This window comes from Loxodonta africana, chromosome 14 (assembly GCF_030014295.1).
Source record: "Loxodonta africana isolate mLoxAfr1 chromosome 14, mLoxAfr1.hap2, whole genome shotgun sequence".
Classification (NCBI taxonomy): domain Eukaryota; kingdom Metazoa; phylum Chordata; class Mammalia; order Proboscidea; family Elephantidae; genus Loxodonta; species Loxodonta africana.
The window spans coordinates 57,684,740-57,707,693 of NC_087355.1; the positions used below are offsets into that span (position 1 = coordinate 57,684,740).

A 22,954-nucleotide genomic window follows, 5' to 3' on the forward strand; every position below is an offset into this window, starting at 1 on the left:
AGGACATGGATTTTTGAAGAAGGATGAGAAGGATATTTTCTTTTTTAAAACTGTATTTTAGATGAAGGTTTACAGAACAAACTAGCTTCTCATTGACTAGTAAGTACACATATTGTTTTGTGACATTGTTTAGCAACCCCACGACATAACAACACTCTCCCTCCTCGACCTGGGGTTCCTTATTACCAGCTTTCCTCTCCTCTCTTGCCTTCTAGTCCTTGCCCCTGGGCTGGTGTGTCCCTTTAGTCTTGTTTTGTCTTATGGGCCTGTCTAATCTTTGGCTGAAGGGTTAATGTCAGTAGTGACTTCATGACAGAGCTAAAAGGGTGTACGGGGGCCATACTCTTGGGGTTTCTCCAGTCTCTGTCAGGCCAGTAAGTCAAATGTTTTTTGTAAGTTAGAATTTTGTTCTACATTTTTCTGAGGACATTTGCAAAAGAAAGGGTTGTGAAATTGGTATCACAATTAAGTTTTTTGATTATGTAACATCCAAAAAAGATAAGAAACAAAAGTGATTCCATCAGTCATTTGAATGTGCTGCAAGTACCAAGTGAAAAATGTTTAAGATAGTATATTTTCATTTCTCCTATTAGTATTTGAAATTAAAATACTTTAATTTTTCACAAAATACCCTTTTTGTCAAGTATATAGAGTTCAAATCATTAAATCTGCCACAGTGAAAATTACTAAGACTGAAAAAATTACTATGACTGACAGAAAGAAAAGAATATAAGGTCCATCATCTTAGCATAAGACACAAGAGGAGCCTTGAGCTCTGTGTTAACCCTACTAGTATAGTAAAATTATCTCTAGCTAAATAACATTTTCTAATTCTTCTCCCAAAATAGTATCAGTGAGGTCATCTTTTATTCTCTTTAGTTCAGGATGGTCCAAGTGCATCCTGTACTTATAAATGACTAGAGCTTTCCCAAATCCATCTCTTTCCCCCTATCTACACTAGTCCAAAATCAACCATCCTTCAATGCCAGCACAAACGTTGTATCACCCAGGAACCCTTTTCTCTTCCTTCTCCTCTAAACTGTCATTGCACAGATAAATTTTTTCCTTTTGTGGCTCATCTCATTTTGTCTTGTGTAGTGCTATAACTTACATACGTGCCTTGTCTTCCTCATCAGACCGTAAGCTCCTAAGTACTCATGTCTTAGCTATTTCTGTAACCTTTATATACTATACTCATAAAACAAATAAAAACAACCAAAAAAAAAATCTGTTGCTGTCAATTTGATTCTGACTTATTGCAGAAATTAAATAAATATTTGCTGAGTCAATTATGAACTAAGAGTTGAAATTGTCTAGAGTTTAAGTTTTATTCATCTTAAGAGGTGGCTTACATATACTAGTAACATTTTAACTCTAACAATGTAATTCTACTTTACAATTCAAGTCTCATGAGCATTTTTTTTTTTCTTAATCGAAACTTGTCCAATGTTAATGACCTAATGGTCTGCTCAAATCATACTGGTGCACTGCTAAAATGAGAATGGAATTAGTTTGTGTCTGCCAACAGACAAAGCTTTGAAGAAATAACTCATGGAATAACCCAATAAAATAAGTCTTGAGAGTCCAAATGAGAAATGAGAACATCGAGTTTTACAAAAGGGACCTATATCTTTAGATGAGTTCACTTTATTGGATCATTCCTTCTGGAACCTAAGCATCCATTTTTGGAATCTGTTTCTAAAGCTTTGTCTTCTTTAACAGAGGATGTTGTTGTTGTTGTTAGGAGTCACTGGGTCAATTTGGATTCATAGCGACTCCATGTGACAGAGTAGAACTGCCCTGTAGGGTTTTCTAGGCAGTAATCTTTATAATAGCAGATCACCAGGTCCTTCTTCTGTGGAGGCACAGGGTGGGTTTAAATTGCCAGCCTTTCAGTTAGCAGCCAAGTGTTTCACCCTTGGGCTGCTACCTAGGGCTCCTTATTAGAGGCTAGAGGGTTTGTTTTTCAAAGTCAGGTCTTAGGACTCTGATGCATCTTGCAAACAGAGCTGCAAACTGGTTCATTCTGGTTTGAACCCATGCCGAAAATTTGCATTTCCATCCCAGACATAAACCAAAACCCAAACCCATCACTGTTGAGTCAATTCCAACTGAAAGCAACCCTATAGGACAAAGGAGAACAGCCCCATAGAGTTTCCAAGGAGCGCCTGGTGAATTCAAACTGCTGACCTTTGGTTTAGCAGTTGTAGCACTTAACCACTATGCCACCAGGGCTTCCATTCCTAGACATACTGAATCAGACTCTACATTTTAACAAGATCCCCAAGTGATTCTTATGTATAATTTCTTGGGAATTTATTAGAAATTCAAATTCTCATCAGGGAACTTATTAGAAATGTAAATTCTCAGCAGTAGTTTGAACACAAAAGAACTGGCTTGAAGCCCTGGTTAGAAAAGGCTCTGTCAATAGGGTCTCATAAGGTGTAACACTATTTTTCACATCTTAGCATGTCACTAGGAGATAATATTCTATTACTTTGTTGCCTAAAAATGAGAATTGTTGGCTTATTTTGAAGAACCTGTCCATGAGAATGTGAGAAAATGGTAGGAAAATATATTAAGCAATATATATCAATGCATCTATGAAAAAGTTGTGAATATATGCTTAAGATATACGGTCAGATGGCAATGGTCTACATTCATAGATATAAATCTATAAGTAGAATGAAAAGTTCCAAAGAACTTTCAAAAGAACAGATAGTATAAATAGGGAGATTAACAGAACTAATAATGTACAGTTTGACTAATCAAGAATTGAGGATATGATAAAATATTTACAAGTATTTAAACATTAAGATCAAGCAGACATAGGTGGTTTGGTACGAAATTAATATGAATGAAGAAAGAACTGACCATAGAGTCATTAATCAAAATTTTACCTTCTTTTCTTCCTTCCTAGTCTCCACCAAAACAACAATCAATCAAGCAAACAAAAACAATTCTCCCCTCCCCACCCCAATAGCTTCTAAAGCTAACTGTGCCATGCACACTAGTGTCTTGAGAGGAAACATAACAGAACTTGGAGTTTAATAATCTAGTTTACAACATGGCTATTATCCTGTTTCCCTGTGGCTTTACCTGTAAATTGGCTCTGTAAACAGTACCAGTAAAACCAGTTGCCATTGAGTCAATTCCAATTCATGGTGACCCCATGTGTGTCAGAGTAGAACTCTACTCCATATGATTTTTAATAACTGATTTTCTTAGAAGTAGACTACTGTTACGAATTGAATTGTATCCCCCCAAAATGAGTGTCAACTTGGCTACGCCATGATTCTCAGTATTGTGTTTTGTCCTCCGGTTTGTGATCTGATGTAATTTTCCTATGTGTTGTAAATCCTAACTTCTAAGATGTTAATGAGGCAGGATTAGAGGCAGTTATGTTAATGATGCAGGGGACAATCTACAGGAGTAGGTTGTATCTTGAGACAATCTCTTTTGAAATATAAAAGATGGAATCAAGCAGAGAGGCGAGGGACTTCATTACCCCTAAGCAAAAAGAGCCAGGAGTAGAGCGTGTTCTTTGGACCCATGGTCCCTGTGTTCAGCAACTCCTGTTGTTGTTGTTGTTGTTAGGTGCTGTCGAATCAGTTCTGACTCATAGCGACCCTATACGCAACAGAGCAAAACACTGCCCGGTCCTGCGCCATCCTTACAATTGTTGTTATGCTTTAGCTCGTTGTTGCAGCTGCTGTGTCAATCCACCTTGTTAAGGGTCTTCCTCTTTTCTGCTGACACTGTACTCTGCCAAGCATGGTATCCTTCTCCAGAGACTGATCCCTCCTGACAACATCTCCAAAGTATGTAAGATGCAGTTTCACCATCCTTGCCTCTAAGGAGCATTCTGGTTGTACTTCTTCAAAGACAGATTTGTTCGTTCTTCTGGCAGTCCATGGCATAGTCAATATTCTTCACCAGCACCACAATTCAAAGGCATTAATTCTTCTTCGGTCTTCCTTATTCATTGTCCAGCTTTCACATGCATATGATGTGATTGAAAATAGCATGGCTTGGGTCAGGCACACCTTAATCTTCAAGGTGACATCTTTGCTCTTTAACACTTTGAAGAGGTCCTTTGCAGCAGATTTGCCCAATGCAATCTATCTTTTGATTTCTTGACTGCTGCTTCCATGGCTGTTCATTGTGGATCCTAGTAAAACGAAATCCTTGACAACTTCAATCTTTTCTCCGTTTATCATCATGTTGCTCATTGGTCCAGTTGTGAGGATTTTTATTTTCTTTATGTTGAGGTGCAATCCATACTGAAGGCTGTGGTCTTTGATCTTCATTAGTAAGTGCTTCAAGACCTCTTCACTTTCAGCAAGCAAGATTGTGTCATCTGCATAAAGCAGGTTGTTAACGAGTCTTCCTCCAATCCTGAAGCCCAGTTCTTCTTCATATAGTCCAGCTTCTCGGATTATTTGCTCAGCATACAGATTCATTAGGTATGGTGAAAGAATACAACCCTGACGCATACCTTTCCTGACTTTAAACCAATCAGTATCCCCTTGTTCTGTCTGAACAACTGCCTCTTGATCTATGTAAAGGTTCCTCATGAGCACAATTAAGTGTTCTGGAATTCCCATTCTTTGCAATGTTATCCATAATTTGTTATGATCCACACAGTCGAATGCCTTTGCATAGTCAATAAAAAACAGGTAAGCAGCTCCTAGACCAGGGGAATATTGATGACAAGGACCTTCCCCCAGAGCTAACAGAGAAAGAAACTCTTTCCCTGGAGCTGGCACCCTGAATTTAGACTTCTAGCCTCCTAAACTGTAAGAGAGTTAACTTCTCTTTGTTAAAACCATCCACTTGTGGTATTTTTGTTATAGCAGCAATAGATAACTAAGATAATCACCACGGCTTTCTTCTGTGGTAACTCTGGGTGGACTTGAGCCTCCAACCTTTCAGTTAGCAGCACCGTCCAGGGATTCCATTAACAGCAACATTCTTCTAATGTTGTGAAGATTACATGAGGTAAAGCCCATAAAAACATTGTCTTATGTAGAGTCAGCACTTGAAGAATGATAATAAATATTCAAAGAAACCCAATCTCCCTAACCAATAATCATAAAATGCACGGTAGCTTAGTGAAGATGAGTTATACAAATGACTAAGTCTAAATTAAATGAGTATAAGCTCGTATGATTTTGATAGACATATATAAGCATATGGAAACCCTGGTGGCTTAGTGGTTAAGAACTATGGCTGCTAATCCAAAGGCTGGCAGTTCAAATCCACCAGGCACTTCTTGGAAACTCTATGGGGCAGTTCTCCTCTGTCCTATAGGATCACTATGAGTCAGAATTGACTTGATGGCAACAGATTTTGGTTTATAAAAGCACACTGAGAGTGATGAAAATAATGAGGTAGAGGCATAGCTGATAAAGACATGCATGTGAGCAATATGCTGGAGAAGCGGAAGATTAAAAGACCTATCTTCTCAAATCCATAGGTCCCATTTCCTTTGAGATTTTTCTCAGTTTATTTATAGCAAGCAGAATACTAATTACAAAGAATAAGAACCCAGAATTGCTTTGCTCACTGACTACCTGCCTTATTTTGAACCCAGGTGGCCTGAATAACAATCCTTTAATTCAAATGCTTATTTATTAATAATTCAAAATTCCAATCTTTTGAGAATCCTTAGTTTTTCTTGCCATATAATAAGACTCTTTAGTGGCTGACACCAGCACATGATTTTATCCTTTTTTTAGTCATAAATGATTCTTGGAAAAATCCTTGCAAAGATTGCTGGTGCTAATCTTCAATTCTCATCTTTGTTTCCTCAGTGTTTTCTTTATCACATTAAACCCCCCAAAAACAAACCCATTGCCGTGGAGTTGATTCTGACTCATGGAAACCTCATGCATTACAGAGTAGAACTGCTCCATGGGGATTTCTTGGCTGTAATTTTTTTTTTTAATCATCACAGGGGAACCCTGGTGGTGCAGTGGTTAAGAGCTCAGGCTGCTAGCCAAAAGATTGGCAGCTCAAATCTACCACCTGCCCTTTGAAAACCCTATGGGGCAGTTCTACTCTGCCCTACAGGGTCACTATAAGTCAGAATCGATTTACCAAACACTCAACTCTTGTGTCACCAGGGCATTAAATTTTCCTGATTTTGTTATCCTTTATTCTCAGATTGATTGGGTCATGGAGAATCACTAGAATTTGTGATTCACTTAAACGTTATGCCCAGAGGAGGGCATTATCTTATCTGTTTCTTAAGCTTCAGGTGCCCTGAAGTAGATATGTTATTTATCTTTAAACATGGGTAGCGAAAGATGTGCAATCTGTGCTGTGATTAAGAAAGGTACATTTCCAGAGTTAGAGAAAATAATCAGCTGAAATGAGAAACTTCAGAAAATCCAATTCCATTTATTCTCCGATTCTAATATGATCATTTTAGGTATTTGTTTTCATTTTACATATATAAATTGTACACTTTTTTAAAATCTATTTAACTTTTGACAATTTAAATTTAAATATTTCTCCCTTGACTTACAATTATTAATTGTTGGTCCGTATCATTGGGTCTTTGTCCTTAGTTCCTGAGAAATAACTTCTAAACCCTTGGAATTTCCCCAGTGATTAGTGTCTTTCATGAGGCCTCCAGACCACACCTGAGGGTTTAAGCTAACGAGATGACTCAGGTAGGGGCTGAACAAGATAGAAAGACCATTTTTTGATATCAGCCAACCTCAGGAGGCAGGGCATGGTTAAATCAACCATGCCTACTTAATGAGGCCCCAGTAAAGAGTCCATGGGCTTCCTGACCGGTAAAACACATCAATGTCCCAGACAGGATCCTGTTGTGAGGTGCCGTCCAGTTGGTTCTGACTCATGGCGACCCCACGTGACAATCAGAACTGCCCCGTGGGGTTTCCTAGCCTGTAATCTTTACAGAAGCAGATCACCACAGAGCTGCTGGGTAAGTTCTAACCCCCAACTTTTTGGTTAGCAGCTGAGCTATTAATCTTTGCACCATCAGGGCTCCTTACATGAAAGAGTAGCGTATCCCTTTTTGGAACATGGAAGCTCCTAGGTGAGAAACCTCCCAGAACTCACCCTATGTGTCTCTTCATTTGTATTCTTTTTTCCTATAATAAAATTGTAATCATAAATACAGTGCTTTTTGTGAGTCTTGTGAATCATTCTAGCAAATTATTGCACCTGAGGGAACAGTGGGAGTCAGCAGGTCAGAAGTGATGGGGAGCCGAGGGACCCCTCAGCTAATGGCTGATATCCTGAGGGGACAGAGGGAAAACTCCAAATTTGTAACCAGCAGGTCGGATTCCAAGCTTGTAGTTGGCATCTGAGGTCTTTGGCCAACTTGATAGGCCTTAGGATTGTGCCCTCATTAAGTTTTGAGGTTTGACCTAGCTCTGAATGGTTAGGGTAAGAGAAGCTTGGTGTCAGAAAAAGAAGTGGATCAGAGGGGAACAGAATTGATGATAGATTGCATTGATTTGATCTACACATTTGGTGTCAGAAAAGTTTGGTTTTGCCTCTCATTAATATAATGTAGAACTTTGATAAAAATGAGTTTGTCAGCCACCCAGGTTTTCTCAAGCTCTTAACACTAGGAACATTGTTACTAGGGACTCTGTTCAAAATCTCAGTAAAATACAGTCTTCAGTGTTTCTCAATGATTTGAAGCTTGGATATTGTTATGGACTGAATTGTATCCCCCCAAAATATGTGTTGTAAATCCTAAACCCCTATAGCTGTGGATGTAGTCCCATTTGGGAATAGGACTTCCTTTGTTATGTTAGTAAGACCCTCTCAGTGTAGGGTGTGCCTTAAGCCAATCACTTTGGAGATATAAAAAGAGCAGATTAGGCATAGACAAGGAAGCACGAATGGAGGGAAGATACATTCCACATGAAGACTGCTAAGGAACGGAGGAGAAGAAGCTGAAAAGAGACAGGGATCTTCACCCACAGAGCAAACAAGAAAAAAGCCCACCCCTAGAGCCTATGCCTTGAATTTGGATTTCTAGACTCCTAAACTGTGAGAAAACAAATTTCCTTTCGCTAAAGCCACCCACTTGCGGTGTTTCTGTTATAGCAGCGCTAAGAAATGAAAACATGTTAAAAACTCATGATAAATTTTTCCTCCAAAGAAAATAGTGAACCCACATACTGTTATCTTTGGGTGCCTTTGCACAGTGCTGAGAGAGCACACTTTATTCTATAGAGAAACAATTTTCATGAGATCTGTGACAATGAAATCACATTTCCCAAAGTTCAGAAATATGCACTGCCGTGATTCACTGCTTTTAGTTCAAAATAAATCATTATTTCTTAATTCCTCCCCTTCCCTAAGAACATATCAAAATTTGAGCGCCAAAATGATTTGGCACTTGTTGTTAGGAGGAAATCCTGGTGGAATAGTGGTTAAGTGCTTTGGCTGCTGACCAAGAGCTCGGCAGTTCTAATTCACCAGGTGTCCTTGGAAACTCTATGGGGCAGTTCTACACTGTCCTATAGGGTCACAATGAGTTGGAATAGACTCCATGGCAATGGGTTTGGTTTTTTTTTGTTGTTAGGAGGTGTTGAGTCAATTCCATCTCATCACGAACCTATCGGACAGAGTAGAACTGCATAGGGTTTCCTATGCTATAATCTTTACTGGAACAGATCGCCAGGTCTTTTCTCCCACGGAGCTGCTGGTGGGTTTGATCTGCCGACCTTTTGTTTAGTATCCAAGCATTTAACCATTGCACCACCAGGGTCCTTCATGTGGTACGTAGATTCCTGTAAGTAATACAAACAGTCCTTTAAACATAGTTCAATTCCTTTGGTGTCATGTGTGGGTGATAAAGGGTCAGCTCTGAGCCAGTGGCTCACTGACCAGACCCTCTTCTGGTGCCTAACAGACCAGGCCAACAGCCATCTCAGGAAGTTTATGGGTTTTACTTTTACCAAAAATTAAGTTGGGACCTTATAAAAATTGCTCTTGAAATTGGTGATTTTTTAGCATAAAAAAGTTCAAGGAAAGTTGGTTTGTTCTCATTTTTATTTCTTTTTAAAGAGCAGCATCCCCTAGGGGAAGACAGAGATTGGAAAGGGTGAGTAGAATGTTGAAAACCATTGAGAGGCATTGTCTGAGGTTTTTTGCAAAGAGGAAATACTTCTCTTGTTGTACTTGGACAATGTGTTGCTATAACGTCTGCAAATAAGGCTCCAGAGTGCATAAACAGATTCTTCTGCTGACCAAAATCACCACTGTGCTTATTTCTCTCCACAGTTAGCTATAGGATAGAGTTCAAACTCCTCAGCATGGAATATATGGCTTCTCCATTATCTAGCATAATGGACCCTCACAAACGAGATGCTTACACTTCTCTAAATAAGGCAGGCTCTCTCTCAAATTATATGTACTTTTGTGTCTTTGCCCACATTGCTCCCTCTGTCTGGAATCTCAACATCTCTTCTCCTGCCACCATCCTCCATACTTGCCTCATGAACCTTTGCATGTATTTCCCAAATCACCATGGAATGCCTCTTTGAGGAGCTCCTGGTCCCCTCTGATCTCTGCCAATGTCTACCCCATCCATTCTCAGCCTCAGTAGAACTGATCACTTTTCTTTAGTACCCAACAGTAGTCTAATTCTAAGAATTCTAAGAGGGGTTGTGAACATGAATTTTAATCACATATAGAGCAAAATTTTGCGTTTCTGCATTATTCTGGGGAGAAGTTCCATAGCACTATCAGATTTTTAAAAATGTTCAAAATTCTGTGATTAAAAAAACAAAACAAAACACTAAAGCATATTGCCTCTAAAACTTGTGTTTAAGGCAATGGCACCATATTTGCTTCTTTCTCTTAAACTATTAGCCCCACAAGGCAGTAAGCAAGATGTCTTAGTGTCACTAAAGTGTTATTCCTACATCAGCATCGCCTAGGTGCACGTGGTAGGACTGAGACATCCAGGATCAGAATCTCTGGATCTGGGACCCAGAAATACACACTTTAAGCAAACACTGTAGCTGATCTTTATGCATGCTCGAGTTTAGGAATAACTGGCATAGTGCCAGGGAAATAATATCAAAATGATAAATGATGGCTGGCTGGCTGGATAAATGAATAACTGCAGATTCTGATTTCAAAAGAATTATAACAACTTTTATGAGAGTAATTTTCGTGGACTTATGTAGATGAAAGCAAAACTAAACCAAGTTAAAAGAAAAATAAAATAATTATGGATGTCGTAAATTACATATTTAATAATTATTGTTTTTTAACACACCAAGAAAATATTGGCTTACTGTGTTTAATTATTAGCACATCTTCTAGGTTAACAGATGTTAAGGAAGCATACAATTTTCAGATATAATTCTTTTGCTAAGACCTTTGTGTATACTTTAAAAATCAGATTATAAAGAGGTATAAGCTAGTCACTCGATCCTTAATGATATCTATTATTTTTAAATATAATTCATTAAAATAATTACTTTTATAAAAATGGTGTGATCTCTAATTGTTTATATAATGATTAGGGTCAATTCCTCTGGTCTTCAGGACTGGGAAGATATCTCTAGAATGGATCTTTAGGGTGTGTGAAGGGAAAGGTAATTGCTTGTCCTTTGCATCCTAAAGAATGAGACATAACTCTGAAACTCTTTTTCACTCAGATATTTAACCAGTTTCTAACTGAACCGGTTAATAAAATAGCTCCTTTGAGTCTTTCCATAGAGAATGAAAAGACCAGTATAATCATTAGCATTTATGACATCTAGTGCTGCTATAACAGAAATACCACCAAGTGAAGGGGTTTAACAAAGAGAAATTTATTTCCTCACAGTAAAGTAGGCTAAAAGCTCAGATTCAGGGCATCAGCCCCAGGGGAAGACATTCTTTCTCTGTCAGCCTTCTTATCAATGTTCCCCTGGTCTAGGAGCTTCTTTGCGCAGGGACCCCAGTTCCAAAAACTAGCTCTGCTCCTGTTGCTTCTTTGTCTCTCTGCTTGCTTCTTTTTTTTATATCTCAAGAGATTGCCTCAAAACACAATCCAGTCTTGTAGGCTGAGTCGTGCCTCACTGACACAACTGCCGCCCATCCTCCCTCATTAACATCATAGAGGCAGGATTTACAACATATAGGAAAATCACAGGATACAGGAAATCATGGCCCAGCCCAACAGATACACATTTTTGGGGGAGCATAATTCAATCCATGACAAGCACCAAAAAAGACATATCTAAGCATTTTGCAAGCCCTTGGCATGGAGTGAGTACTCAATTAATAATGCTTGAAGTTAATGTTATAATGCTACTGTCAACAGAGGGTTTGCCATTGAGGCATGTAATGCTGGCATGGTTATTTTAAATGGTTTTATAGTATTTATGATTGCAACGGGTAAAAAAAAAAAAACCTCCTGTAAAATGAATAAATTTGCTAGAGAGAAAAAGCACTGCATAAGCTACAAGATAATATTTTATATTGTCATTTTCATAATTTTAAAAATTTTACTCAAAAAATTGTAACTAAACCTTGTACTATTTATTAAACTCTCAGTTATTCACCCATTATGAGTCTTATAAGGAGACCTGGTAGTGCAGTGGTTAAGCTCTCGGCTGCTAACCAAAAGGTCTGCAGTTCGAATCCACCAGAGGCTCTATAGGAGAAAGATGTGGCAATCTGCTCCCGTAAAGGTTACAGCCTTGGAAGCCCTATGAGGGCAGTTCTACTGTGTCCTTTAGGGTTGCTCTGAGTCAGAATCAACTCCACAGCAATGGGTCTGAGTCTTAGAAAATCAGTTTACTATCACAGGAAACCCTGGTGGTGTAGTGGCTAAGAGCTACAGCTGCTAACCAAAAGGTTGGTCGTTCAAATCCACCAGCTGTTCCTTGGAAACCCTGTGGGCTGTCCTATAAGGTTACTGCAAGTTAGAATCAACTTGACAACACTGGGTTTGGTTTTTGTTTTTAGTTTAGTGGAAACTATCAAAATTGCAGGCAAAGTACCTGGTCCTTGTAACCCACAAAGTATTTATTAGTGACAGCAATATATCATCCTGTTCCAGGATAAGTTGGCCTAGGGAACAAGATACGTTTCATGTCTATCTTATTAATAATTTATTTTATTTTATTGTCACTGTGCAATCTAGAAATTCTTGTGGAACAGAAGGGCCTGAAGTTGAATGGATTAGGGCAATGAATCTCATCCAAGAAGCAATCCAAAAAACTAAAAGATATAGCCCTTTATTTAAAAATCTGCTGTCATTCCATACCATAAAACTCTGGTGGCAGGAATTTTTACTTCTTGTTCTCTGAATCTCCAGCATATCAATCAATATTTGACAGAGAGTAGACAGCTGTGTTTATTGAACGCACAAAAGAATATCTTTGTTTGTATGTCTTTCTTGTATTTATTACAAAGTGCTTCCTTTCCAGGCACATGCCAAGCACTGTGGAGAGGTCTCTGCCCTCCTACAGGAGGCAGTTTAATACCAGGGGACAGCCAATGACAACCCAGTGTGATAAGGACTGTGATAAGGATATGCACAGGGACAGAGGGGGCATATAAAAGAGGCTTCTTAACCAATCTAAAAAAGAGACTACGGACTGGGCTAACACTTAAAGGGGGGCGTGGAAGCAAGTTAAGCAAAGAGGTTAAGCTCTTGAAGGAGAAGGGTTGAATTCTGTAGGGTTTTGTCTTGCACAATGTTGTCATTCATATTTAATGAACAGAGTAATCAAAATATTGAGTGAAAAAAATTGATCAGTGTGTGAAAAAATGGGCTTCACTCAGGGGCCATCACTACTTGCCAGGCCCGGGTCTTCCATATGTTGCTAGGTGTCTGGTCCTTTTTTGCTCTTAGCACCATGACTGGTCATTACCTGCTTATAGTCTGTGCTTAAGGAATACCTAACCATTTGCAGCCCTATAACCAGACATGTTTTCTCTCACTTCAGAAGCCTCACATATGCTATTTCATCTTCCATTCCCAATTGTGGACTATTCCTCAGTTAATTCAAATTTGACATTTTTATGTCAATTTAGACTAATCCTTGGAAGTTGTCCTTGATCTCCCAAATTAGAATAGGTCCCCCATCCATGCCACTTGTCTCTATTAGCAAATTGATTGTGTTCGTGGCATTGTAATTGCCTGTTTGGTTGTCTACAATCCACTCCCTCCTTTATCGCCACCACATACATGTATGTGCATGTGTAAACACACACATACACAACTTGACTGAAATCTCTGTGGACATTTTATCCTAGAATAATATATACATAACAATTCTTTCATTGAAGTTACAGCTTCAAACTTTTCAGTGGTGGACAGCACTAGGAAGACCCAGAGCAGTAAGCCCCAGCATACCTCCTTAGACTGTTCCATGGAGTCAGGGCCAGTTATTCTAGCAAGATTTGCCAACCTGTAAGTTTCTAGGCCAACAGTTGTCTGAGTCCAGGCATTACTCATTCTATAGGAGGAATCCTCTAGGAATCTCTAGACCTAAATGCACTGAAACATTTTTGTTTGTTGGCTTAGAAAAATCCAAGACTATAGAGACTGTCATAAATCTCCATTAAAGTCAAGAGGTTTTCCTTTCCAGGCCTTAGAAGACCTGAAGAAGGTACAAAGTTTTGGAGTCTCTGACACAGTCTGTGCCTCTGAAGACCTAGAAAGCTGTCTTACTCTTGAATATTTCAACCCAGTCAAGGAGTATAAAAATACAAAATTTTTTGTAACAAAATAATGCCTTCTCTGTCTTTGGAAGTAATGGTAACTAAAATCGCAGTCTAAATAAAAGTAACACGCTCCTGCTAAGTTGGAGGAATTATTTGAAAACACAAATAAAATTACTTAAAACCTTGAGTTTGAGTACCTAGACTAGAAACTCAAGAAGGTAAAAACTACCAGGAGATTCTATGTATATGTGTGTGTGTGTGTGTGTGTATACACACACACATAATTTTTTTTTTTTCTTACCTCATTCAGTCCAGAAGTACTGTAAGAAAAAAAAAATTTCCTCTTAGTACTTCAACACATCTCCTACTGGTTCCAGTCAGGATCATGTAGCCCAGAGGATCAGAGAAATGAGAAATATTTCACTAAAAAAAGTGAAGCAAGTTTTGCAATACCTATAAAAATGCAAGGCTCGAATTTATGTGGGAGGCTCAAGAGAATTCTTTTCAATCCACGCTAATTTGTTTTGTCCTTGAAATACATATATGACATGAAAGTATTTTAACGGTGACTTAAAAAAAAAAAAAGGATTGTGGCATTGAAAGAACTACATCCTTACCTCCTCGATTTACTTGTGAGGACCTATGACTTGGGAAAGTACACTAACTCATCCAAGGTCATTCAGAGATATAATCACAGATCCAAATCTAGAGTTCAGGTCTCTTGGTTCCCGATATAAGGTTTTACCCATTACATTGAACTGCTTCCCAATAAAGATCTTGGACAGAAATAAGACTTTTGCAAAAATATGTTTAATGGCCAAGTGATTTTCAGTTTGTTTTATTTTTATTTGTTGCAGTTTTGTTTTAAACATTCTTGTGGAATGTTTTCCAGAACAAGGCTTTATGATGGGCCAACAATAAGTCATTTCCAACCTGACATATCATTCCTCCCCAACAAATAACATAAAGATAATAACATATGGAGAATACCCATGAGATGTACATTAACCTATCAATTGCTAAATATTATCATTCAGACTGAACTAATACAAGGTTTCCATTGGCTCGAAGAGGGGCTATCCTTAAGCTTATCATTATACTATCTGTGATAAAAGATTTACTAATAAACTTAACACCATAAAAAAAAAAAACTTTAGGGAGAAAACTGTTCCCAAGATCCAGAAAAATTCACATGTGAAATTGCTTTATTTAAAGAAATATGTTCACTAAAACTATGCCTTCTTAACATAAAGACTGGGAAACTTTGTCTAGTTTTTCTTTCTATACTTGAAAATAGTACACTAAATTTATTTACAGCTGGTACTTTAACCTTATGGGGCAGCACTACTCTGTCCTATAGGGTCCCTATGAGTTGGAATTGACTCAACTGCAATGGGTTTTCAGATTAGTTACAATATATTACAATTTTTAGACTGTGCTCTATAAATGTTTGAATTATTAGTAAGGAGAGGGCTAAAGGGACATTGTACTACATCCTCACAACCACTTCAACCAAACTACATGAGCTCCATGTATATATTAGGATCCTTTGGAAGAATTTTCTTTAAATAATCTGCTAGTTAAAATCTAGCAGATTTAACTAGATTCAATCTAGCAGATAAACTACCTAATTCTTCAGTTATTGCTACCATGCTCTTTCTCCAACCTCCTCCCAACAAGATACCACCCTCATTGTAATTATGTTTCAGTAACTACCTCTAAGTCCTCCAAGGTTTGTTTATAGTGTATCTTTACCCTAAACACATAAACCCAACTTTATCACTTGGTTACATCTTCTAAATCTTTAAGATTCTTCCTTATTCCAGGGAGTCTTTCCTGATACTGACTGTAGATGCTGTGATGCACAACCAGATGCCCCCCTTCAGGACTGACGCACTCCTTCCCCAATCTCCTGGGGGTGTTGATGGCTAATGGCTCTAAACTGAGGTCCCTTTTCCAGGCATTGTGGTTAAAAGGATCACATCATCCAAGGTCACTGCTGCTTCCTGCAGGCAGTTTGCAATCCAGTGACCGGTCAATACAGGGGTATAAAGGACCCCTTGGCTCAATTCAGTAGGCTCTGGGTGGTGGCATAGTGGTTTAGTGCTATGGCTGCTACCCAAAAGGTTGGCAGTTCAAATCCACCAGTCTATTCCTTGGAAACTCTATGGGGGCAATTCTACTCTGTCCTATAGAATTGCTACGAGTCAGAATCAACTTGATGGTAATGGGTTTGGTTTTGGGTTTTTTGGGATGGTATAAACTGTTAAGTGCTCGGCTACTAATCAAAAGGTTGGCGCTTCAAATCTACCCAGAGGTGCTTCAGAAAAAGGCCTGATGATCTACGTTTGGAAGTTTGCAGGCTAAAAACCCTATAAAGCACAGTTTTACTCTGACACACGTGGGGGTGCCAAGAGTCGAAATCGACTCTATGGCAACTGGTTTCTTTCCCGCGCTGCCCGAACTGAGGACACTTTAAAAGGGCTATCCCGGGTCCAGAGCTCCGCTTCAGATTGACTGAGTTCCTCATTATGACTGCACCAGAATCCCACTTCTCCCTCAGCCCAGTCTTGCTTCCTTTACTTGGCCACGAGGATTGATCCTAACAGCCCTGCCCCCTTAGAAATCTCCCTACAATGATTTCCCAGGAAAATGCATCATCCTCACTCTCGGGACAATTTGGATGCCCTTTCTCTCTGCTCCCATAGATCTACGGATCTGATATCCATATTCTATATGTCATTAAATGAAATATTATTAAATAACTGTGTGTGCCCCATGAATTAAAGTATTTATAAAGTTCAGAGCAGCTCAAAAAAAAAGATTTTCTAGAATAAAACTGTCTTTACGTATGCACTTGTTTTTCATTTTCCTGGCTTTTCAATTCTTTGAAAAATGATTAAACTTTAATCTCCCTAATAAATACTTAATAACTTTTTATTCTCACAAAAGCTTTCCTAGTCCCAATACATAGAGTTAAAAAAAAAAATAAATAAAGCACCACTACAACCATAATGTTTTAAAAAACAAAATAAAATAAAAACCATAATGCTTTAAAAAATAGCAGATTAATTATGGGGCTGAGGAGGTGCCAGGGTCTCCTGGAAAGAGCTCGTGAATAGGAATAGGAATCAGAAGGTGTGCAGGTTGTGAAGAAGTCCGACTTCACCATCTGTAAAGCCAACGTGGTTTTATCAGCCAGGGTCCACTCAGGGGAACAGAACCATGATGAGTATTATGGAAATAAGGGGCTCATTATACAAATTAGACCTTACACAAAAGTGGGATGAGCTGGAGAAGTACAGGTCTGGAAGGAGGAGGTGGAAGATCAACAGAGGGGTCATTAACATGGACACCTGACATCCTGCTGGGGTGGACAAGCCAGAACTTGCAGGCAATTTGAGAAACCAAGCACTTCTAGCCACAAAAGTGGGACCACAAAGCGGGAGCTTCTAGGAGATCTACAGGCAGCTGTTTCTTCTGTGTAGCTAAGTCATCGTGGCGGTGCAGCAAGCATCCGGTGTTGGGACTAGGGCAGCTGTTGTTCAGCAGTGCCAGCATCAGGAAGAAAAGCTGGTTGCAAAGTAGAAAGAAGAGAGAGAGGGCAAGCTGTGAACTTCCGGCCACCTATGCCTCTAAGCATCACTGTATGCGATGATGTTCTGAGAGTGTGGCTGCTGCTTCGCTTTCACCTTCTAAATCTCAGACAGGGTTTCCTTTTGGCTAACACTTAAAGGGAACTACACAAGGAAGAGGATCCTGGGAAATACAGTTCCCAGATTAACCAGGTTGAACACAGCACAATCCAGCTACATCTTCGACAAGTCATTTTTTACTCCTATACCTCAGTATTCTTATTTTTAAGTGAGAATAAAATCTTCCCAACATCCTTGCCATTTTGTTATAAAGATTCTATCAGAAAGAATGTGTGAATGTATTTGGTGAATAAATGTCATACAAATGTGAATGATATATAGGGTTTTTGAATTAAATTTTTACCACGACCAAGAAACTTATTACTAATTCAATTTGAAAACCTAGTTATATGTTCGATATTGAAATTTCCCACATTGTCCCAAAATGTCCTTTGTAGATGATTAGTAAGTATTGATTGGACTCATGATCCACTCCAAGTTCACCCATTACACTTGTGGTCATGTCTCTTTAATCATCTTTTACCTGAAACAGTCTTCTAACCCACTACCCATTCAAATTTTTGAAAAGTTCAGGCCAGTTTTCCTCAGAAATGTTTCACCTTCCAGACTTATCTGATTAGTTCTTCATGATTAGCTATAAATTAAACCTTTTTGACAAGAACGCTATATAAATGGTACATCCATTTTATCATACCAGAAGTCACAGAAAGTCAAATTGTCCCATATTTGTTATCCTAAGTTTGATTCACTGGCTAAGGTTTTGTTTTCGCAATAGAGTATGTATTCTCCTAAATGCCATTGAAATGTATGAAGGAGAGGAGAGACTAAGTCAGATTATCTTTTAGAGAAAACATCCCAACAAGAGTGTGGAAGATATATTTGAGAACATCGGGACTGGAGGCAAGAAGGCCTTATAATATCTGGGTGTTAGGTGACAAAGGCCTGGATAATACTACCTCCCTAGAGGTAACAATTTCATAATGATGGTGTGTTATTTTACATGATGTGTTTATCACAACACTCTCACATTATTGTTTTTTTCTTATTTATATTCTCCTGGGTTCTATAGATTTAACTTTCTATCTGAGAAAATCATTTGGAGTTTCCTTAGAGGATAAAAGGAAAATATGTGTATTACACATATATTTTTTAGCTCATCTATCTATTCTCAACATTCACTTTTAATCAGCATGTGTCTAGAGCACAAGAATTTTTTTTTTTTTTTAACATTAGGCTGATACACTATGACCACAGCTATTTTAAGAGTTTTTAAAACAAAATTTCTGTTAAGATAGAAATTTTTTAAGAAATTTCTCCCAAGAATTCTTAGTTCAACTTGAAAGAGGAAAAATACAGAAAATGTAAAATTACAAAACAAAACCTGTCATGAATTCCATTGTTTTTAATTTCAATGGGAAATTCAATAACTCTAGGACTTGGGGCAGGTCAGTTGATCAAACTCAGTTTCTTCATCCGTAAATTGTGCTTAATAATACCTACCTCAAAAAGTCATTGAGGGATTAAAGGATCAATGTGGTTAGAATCATTCCACAACTTATAAAATACTATACACATGTTAGTAGTAAAACTTTTAATAATTTATCAGAAAGAAGTATCCTTACTCAGAGAGGAAAGAACTGAGTGGAAGAAAAACACTGTGAGGTAACGCTAGATATCTAGAGTTCTTCAGGCCACACATGGAATTGCTGGACTTGGAGAACTAGTACGGGGCATGAATGATAACACAAGAGAATGCAGGAAATCTTTTCAAGCTTCTGGTTCAGTTCCTTTGACAGCATGAATAACACTTATATGGTGTGGTTGTTTAAAGCTTTCACCAGAGTGGGCACTATGTTTTAATGAGTTCTAATTTCCCATTTGAAGCCAACGTGAATCGTAGACCTAATCGCAAGAGTAGGTGATGACGACAGGCTCATTTCTTCCAGGCACTGGCAGAAGGGAGGAGCCAGAGCCACTAGCGCAATTAGGGCAGCATGACAGAGTAGACAGAGTCGAATGTCCCATATTTCAGCCTTTCTCTCTCCTGGGGCAAACTGTTGTATATTTCTGGACCTCACCTTCCTTCCCCTTAAAACCAAAGGTTTGGAATTAAATTATTAAGTTCCTTCTGGCTTTATGGAGCCCTGGTGGCATGGTGGTTAAGAGCTCGGCTGCTAACCAAAAGGTCGGCAGTTCAAATCTACCAGCCACTCCTTGGAAACCCTATGGGGCAGGTCTACTCTGTCCTATGAGGTCGCTATAAGTCAGAATCCACTTGACAGCAACGGGGTTGGTTTTTTGGTCTGGCTTTATAGTTCTGATTCCCAAGGTTCAAAAATATCTCAAGAAAGAAGAATCGGAATCCCAGAGTAGAAGTCTTATCCTAGACTTATTTTTTGGTCATAGGCTCTGGGGCACTCTAAAAGGAGGTAAGTGCTCCTTCTTCGTGCAATGCCAGAAAGACCAACATTCATACTATGCACCCTGAAGCCTGCTGCAGAGGCCAACAATCCTTCTAAACCTGCTCAAACACTCTTCCCCCTAGCATGACCCTAGCCACACACACACAACCACCTATGAAGAACTGAGACATTTTGAAAAGGAACCAAAACAAATTCTTCAGGAGCCTAGAAAAAGACTTGACTAATTACTTGCTAGTCCTATTGTCCGGCTGTCTGACATTAGCCAAGTTTCATGTAGTTTCAAGTTTCATTTACATAAGAGTACCCCTGATGTTTTACAGTGGTTTTTCTTCTTATAAAACTCTCAAAATATTGACCTCCTTGGAAACATTTCTTCTTGGACTCCATTGCATTTTATAAATGTCTCTTCTTTTGTTTCTTGAGTTACCTTTAAGTACATTCCCCTCCCTATGAGTTCATCAACTCTTAGATCCAGTTCTCATCCTCTGTTGGAATGACATCATCATTATTTGCTAAGAAAATGATTATGATGCCTTTAAGGGTTCAATCCCATATGTGACCCATTAAAATAAAATGAGTGTGCCCATGAAAGAGATGCAGGTCCAAACCCCTAAAGAATAGTGCAACTCGAAAAGACAAATAAGCATCAGAAACAGTTGAACTATGATGTGATAGTCACACAGGCTGGAAACAAGTATAAGACTGGTTGCTATCACTGCGTTTTGCTTGAAGCAATGTGCCAACCCCCTAAAGTACAGAATCATGTTTCTAGAAAAGTGTGCCAGTTATGAAACTGAGGAACACACAATTATGAGAACTTGCCATGTGTCAAGTATTTTATTAATGGATAATGATATAGAAGTAACTAAAAGATATCCTCTATTCTCAAGGAATGCCTACCAGTAACTTAGCAACCTATTTTGTGACAAAAGTGGGCTGTGAGGTCTAAGAGATCTTATCACTGACTGCTAAATTGCCAGTGCCTGGTAGAACATGAGAAGCCTTGGTGGTGCAACAGTTAAGAGCTCAGGCTGCGAACCAAAAGGTCAGCAACAACTTGGAAACCCTATAGGGCAGGTCCACTTTATCCTATAGGGTCTCTGTGAGTTGGAATCAACTGGATAGCAACGGGTTAGTGGAACATGGGGAAGCCCTGGTGGCATAGTGGTTAAGTGCTATGGCTGCTAACCAAGAGTTCGGTCGTTTGAATCCACCAGATGCTTCTTGGAAACTCTACGGGACAGTTCTACCCTATCCTATAGGGTTGCTATGAGTCACAGTCAACTCAACTGCAATGGTTTTTTTTTTGGTTTAGTGGAACATGAATCCCTGATGGTGCACTGGTTAAAAGCTTGGCTGCTAACCAAAAGGTCGGCAGTTTGAATCCACCAGCTGCTCCTTGGAAAACCTACAGGGCAGTTCTTCTCTGTCCTATAGGGTTGCTATGAGTATGGATTGACTTGATGGCAATGGGGTTTTGTAGCGGAACACAGAAGTAACACAATATGTGTTTACAGAATGAATTTGTCACACCACATGATGTCTTTAAAAGCAAAAACCAAACCCATTGCTGTCAATTCCAACCCATATTGACCCTGTAGAACTTTCTCATAGGGTTTCCAAGGAGTGCCTCGTGGATTCGAACTGCCGACCTTTTGGTTAGCAGCCGTAGCTCTTAACCACTATGCCACCAGGGTTTCCATAATGTCTTTAGGTATACGTTCATTTTTTTCTAGGATACAAGCTGCTCTTTGAAAAACCAAAACATCAGAGACTTTTACAGTTAATCGCATAAAAAAAATTGCATAGTTTGTCTATTTTTATATCTGTAAAAACTTACTATACATATGTACATATATATATGTAAATGCCATTATTTAGATTAATTTTTGGCTTTTAGGTTATAGAAATCTCAAAATTATGCCACTCCTTTCATGTAAATTATTCAAAAACAAAAATTTACTCTGTTTTGTCATCTTCTTGATAATTTGAAAAAACATAATTTAAGAAAGGTAAATAAAGAAAGTAGTAAAAGAAACTGCTTTAGTAAAAGAGAGAGATTATTTCAAGTGATTGAGTTTGAATCATTTCTGTGGGTTCAGTTTTATATGTAATGAATTCACCACACTTCTTTAACAACAATATACTATGCTTGATTTCATTCATCATCCTTTAGAAACTGAGCCGACATCACCACTCAGTCTGTGAAAACTGACATAGGCATAGTCAACTTGATTTTCATTTTGAAGGAGAAATTTCATCATTTCTTTTTTTGTCACACTATTTTCCATTAAAGCTATACAGTGGCTAGATCAAAGGCACTAGAGCACTACATCAAAACATCGCTTACCTATAGTTTTGCTTTTCATTTCCTATGTGGAATCTGTCATACTGTGAATAGGCTCGGTTTCCTTCCCAGTCCATTAACTCGATTCTCAGTGTGTACTGCCTCTGACTGGTTATGGCAAAAATAAATTCATTCCCCAGCCAGTATTCACCAGAAGGATTTCCAAAGCCCTGGGGAAGAAGACAGAAATGCAGCCGTTAGTTTGAAGAGAAGCTCTTTTCATGGTTAGCATTTAACAATTTCTCATGGTGTGCAATTCATTTTTACGTATTTTTTTTCAATTACTGACTTCTTTCAATATTTTTCTGTTATGTTTCCTTCCACTAAGGCTAAGCCCAATTCTTACTCTAGCTAAACCTCTGTGATTTAAGTGCTTGTAAATGAGATATATTTGGATTAAATGAATCTGGTTAATACTTTTAATCAGGAAATATGTCTCAATTAACTGCTTCTGAAAATATTTCTAAAATACTGGTTGGTGGGATATTTCGAATATAATTTAAACATTTTTCAATAAATATTACCAGGATAGTATCAGGCCAGTTACTTATTAATATTATTACTACTATTGTTGCTGCCACTGTTATTATTATTATTTGGGAGTACAATTATACTCTAAAAATAACTTATATTTGTTAGCAGACCCTTGACTTTTGCAGTTTTAGCATTCTCATTTTTAAATATTAATAGACAAATATGAATATCCATGACTATAATCATTTATAATGTTTCACTGGCATGGATTTGAATTTTGAGGCAAAAGGCTTGCATGAAAGAGCTAGTAAGTGAATCCAGCTGGTTGCTCTGCATCAGAGTATCAATATGGCTTTGTTGTTCTCTCTAAGTATTCAAAACAG

At 38.4% G+C, this 22,954-nt stretch overlaps 1 protein-coding gene across 2 annotated transcripts in view; it reads right to left on the reverse strand.

Annotated features, from left to right (window-relative positions):
- Window positions 1-22,954, reverse strand: part of ANGPT1 (angiopoietin 1) — a 282,518-nt gene that overhangs the window by 21,948 nt on the left and 237,616 nt on the right. For both annotated transcript variants that reach the window (XM_010588449.3, XM_003408432.4), the window contains exon 7: window positions 22,101-22,267. In XM_010588449.3, coding sequence (XP_010586751.1) covers window positions 22,101-22,267 — 167 coding nt within the window. The remainder of the gene's footprint in view (window positions 1-22,100; window positions 22,268-22,954) is intronic.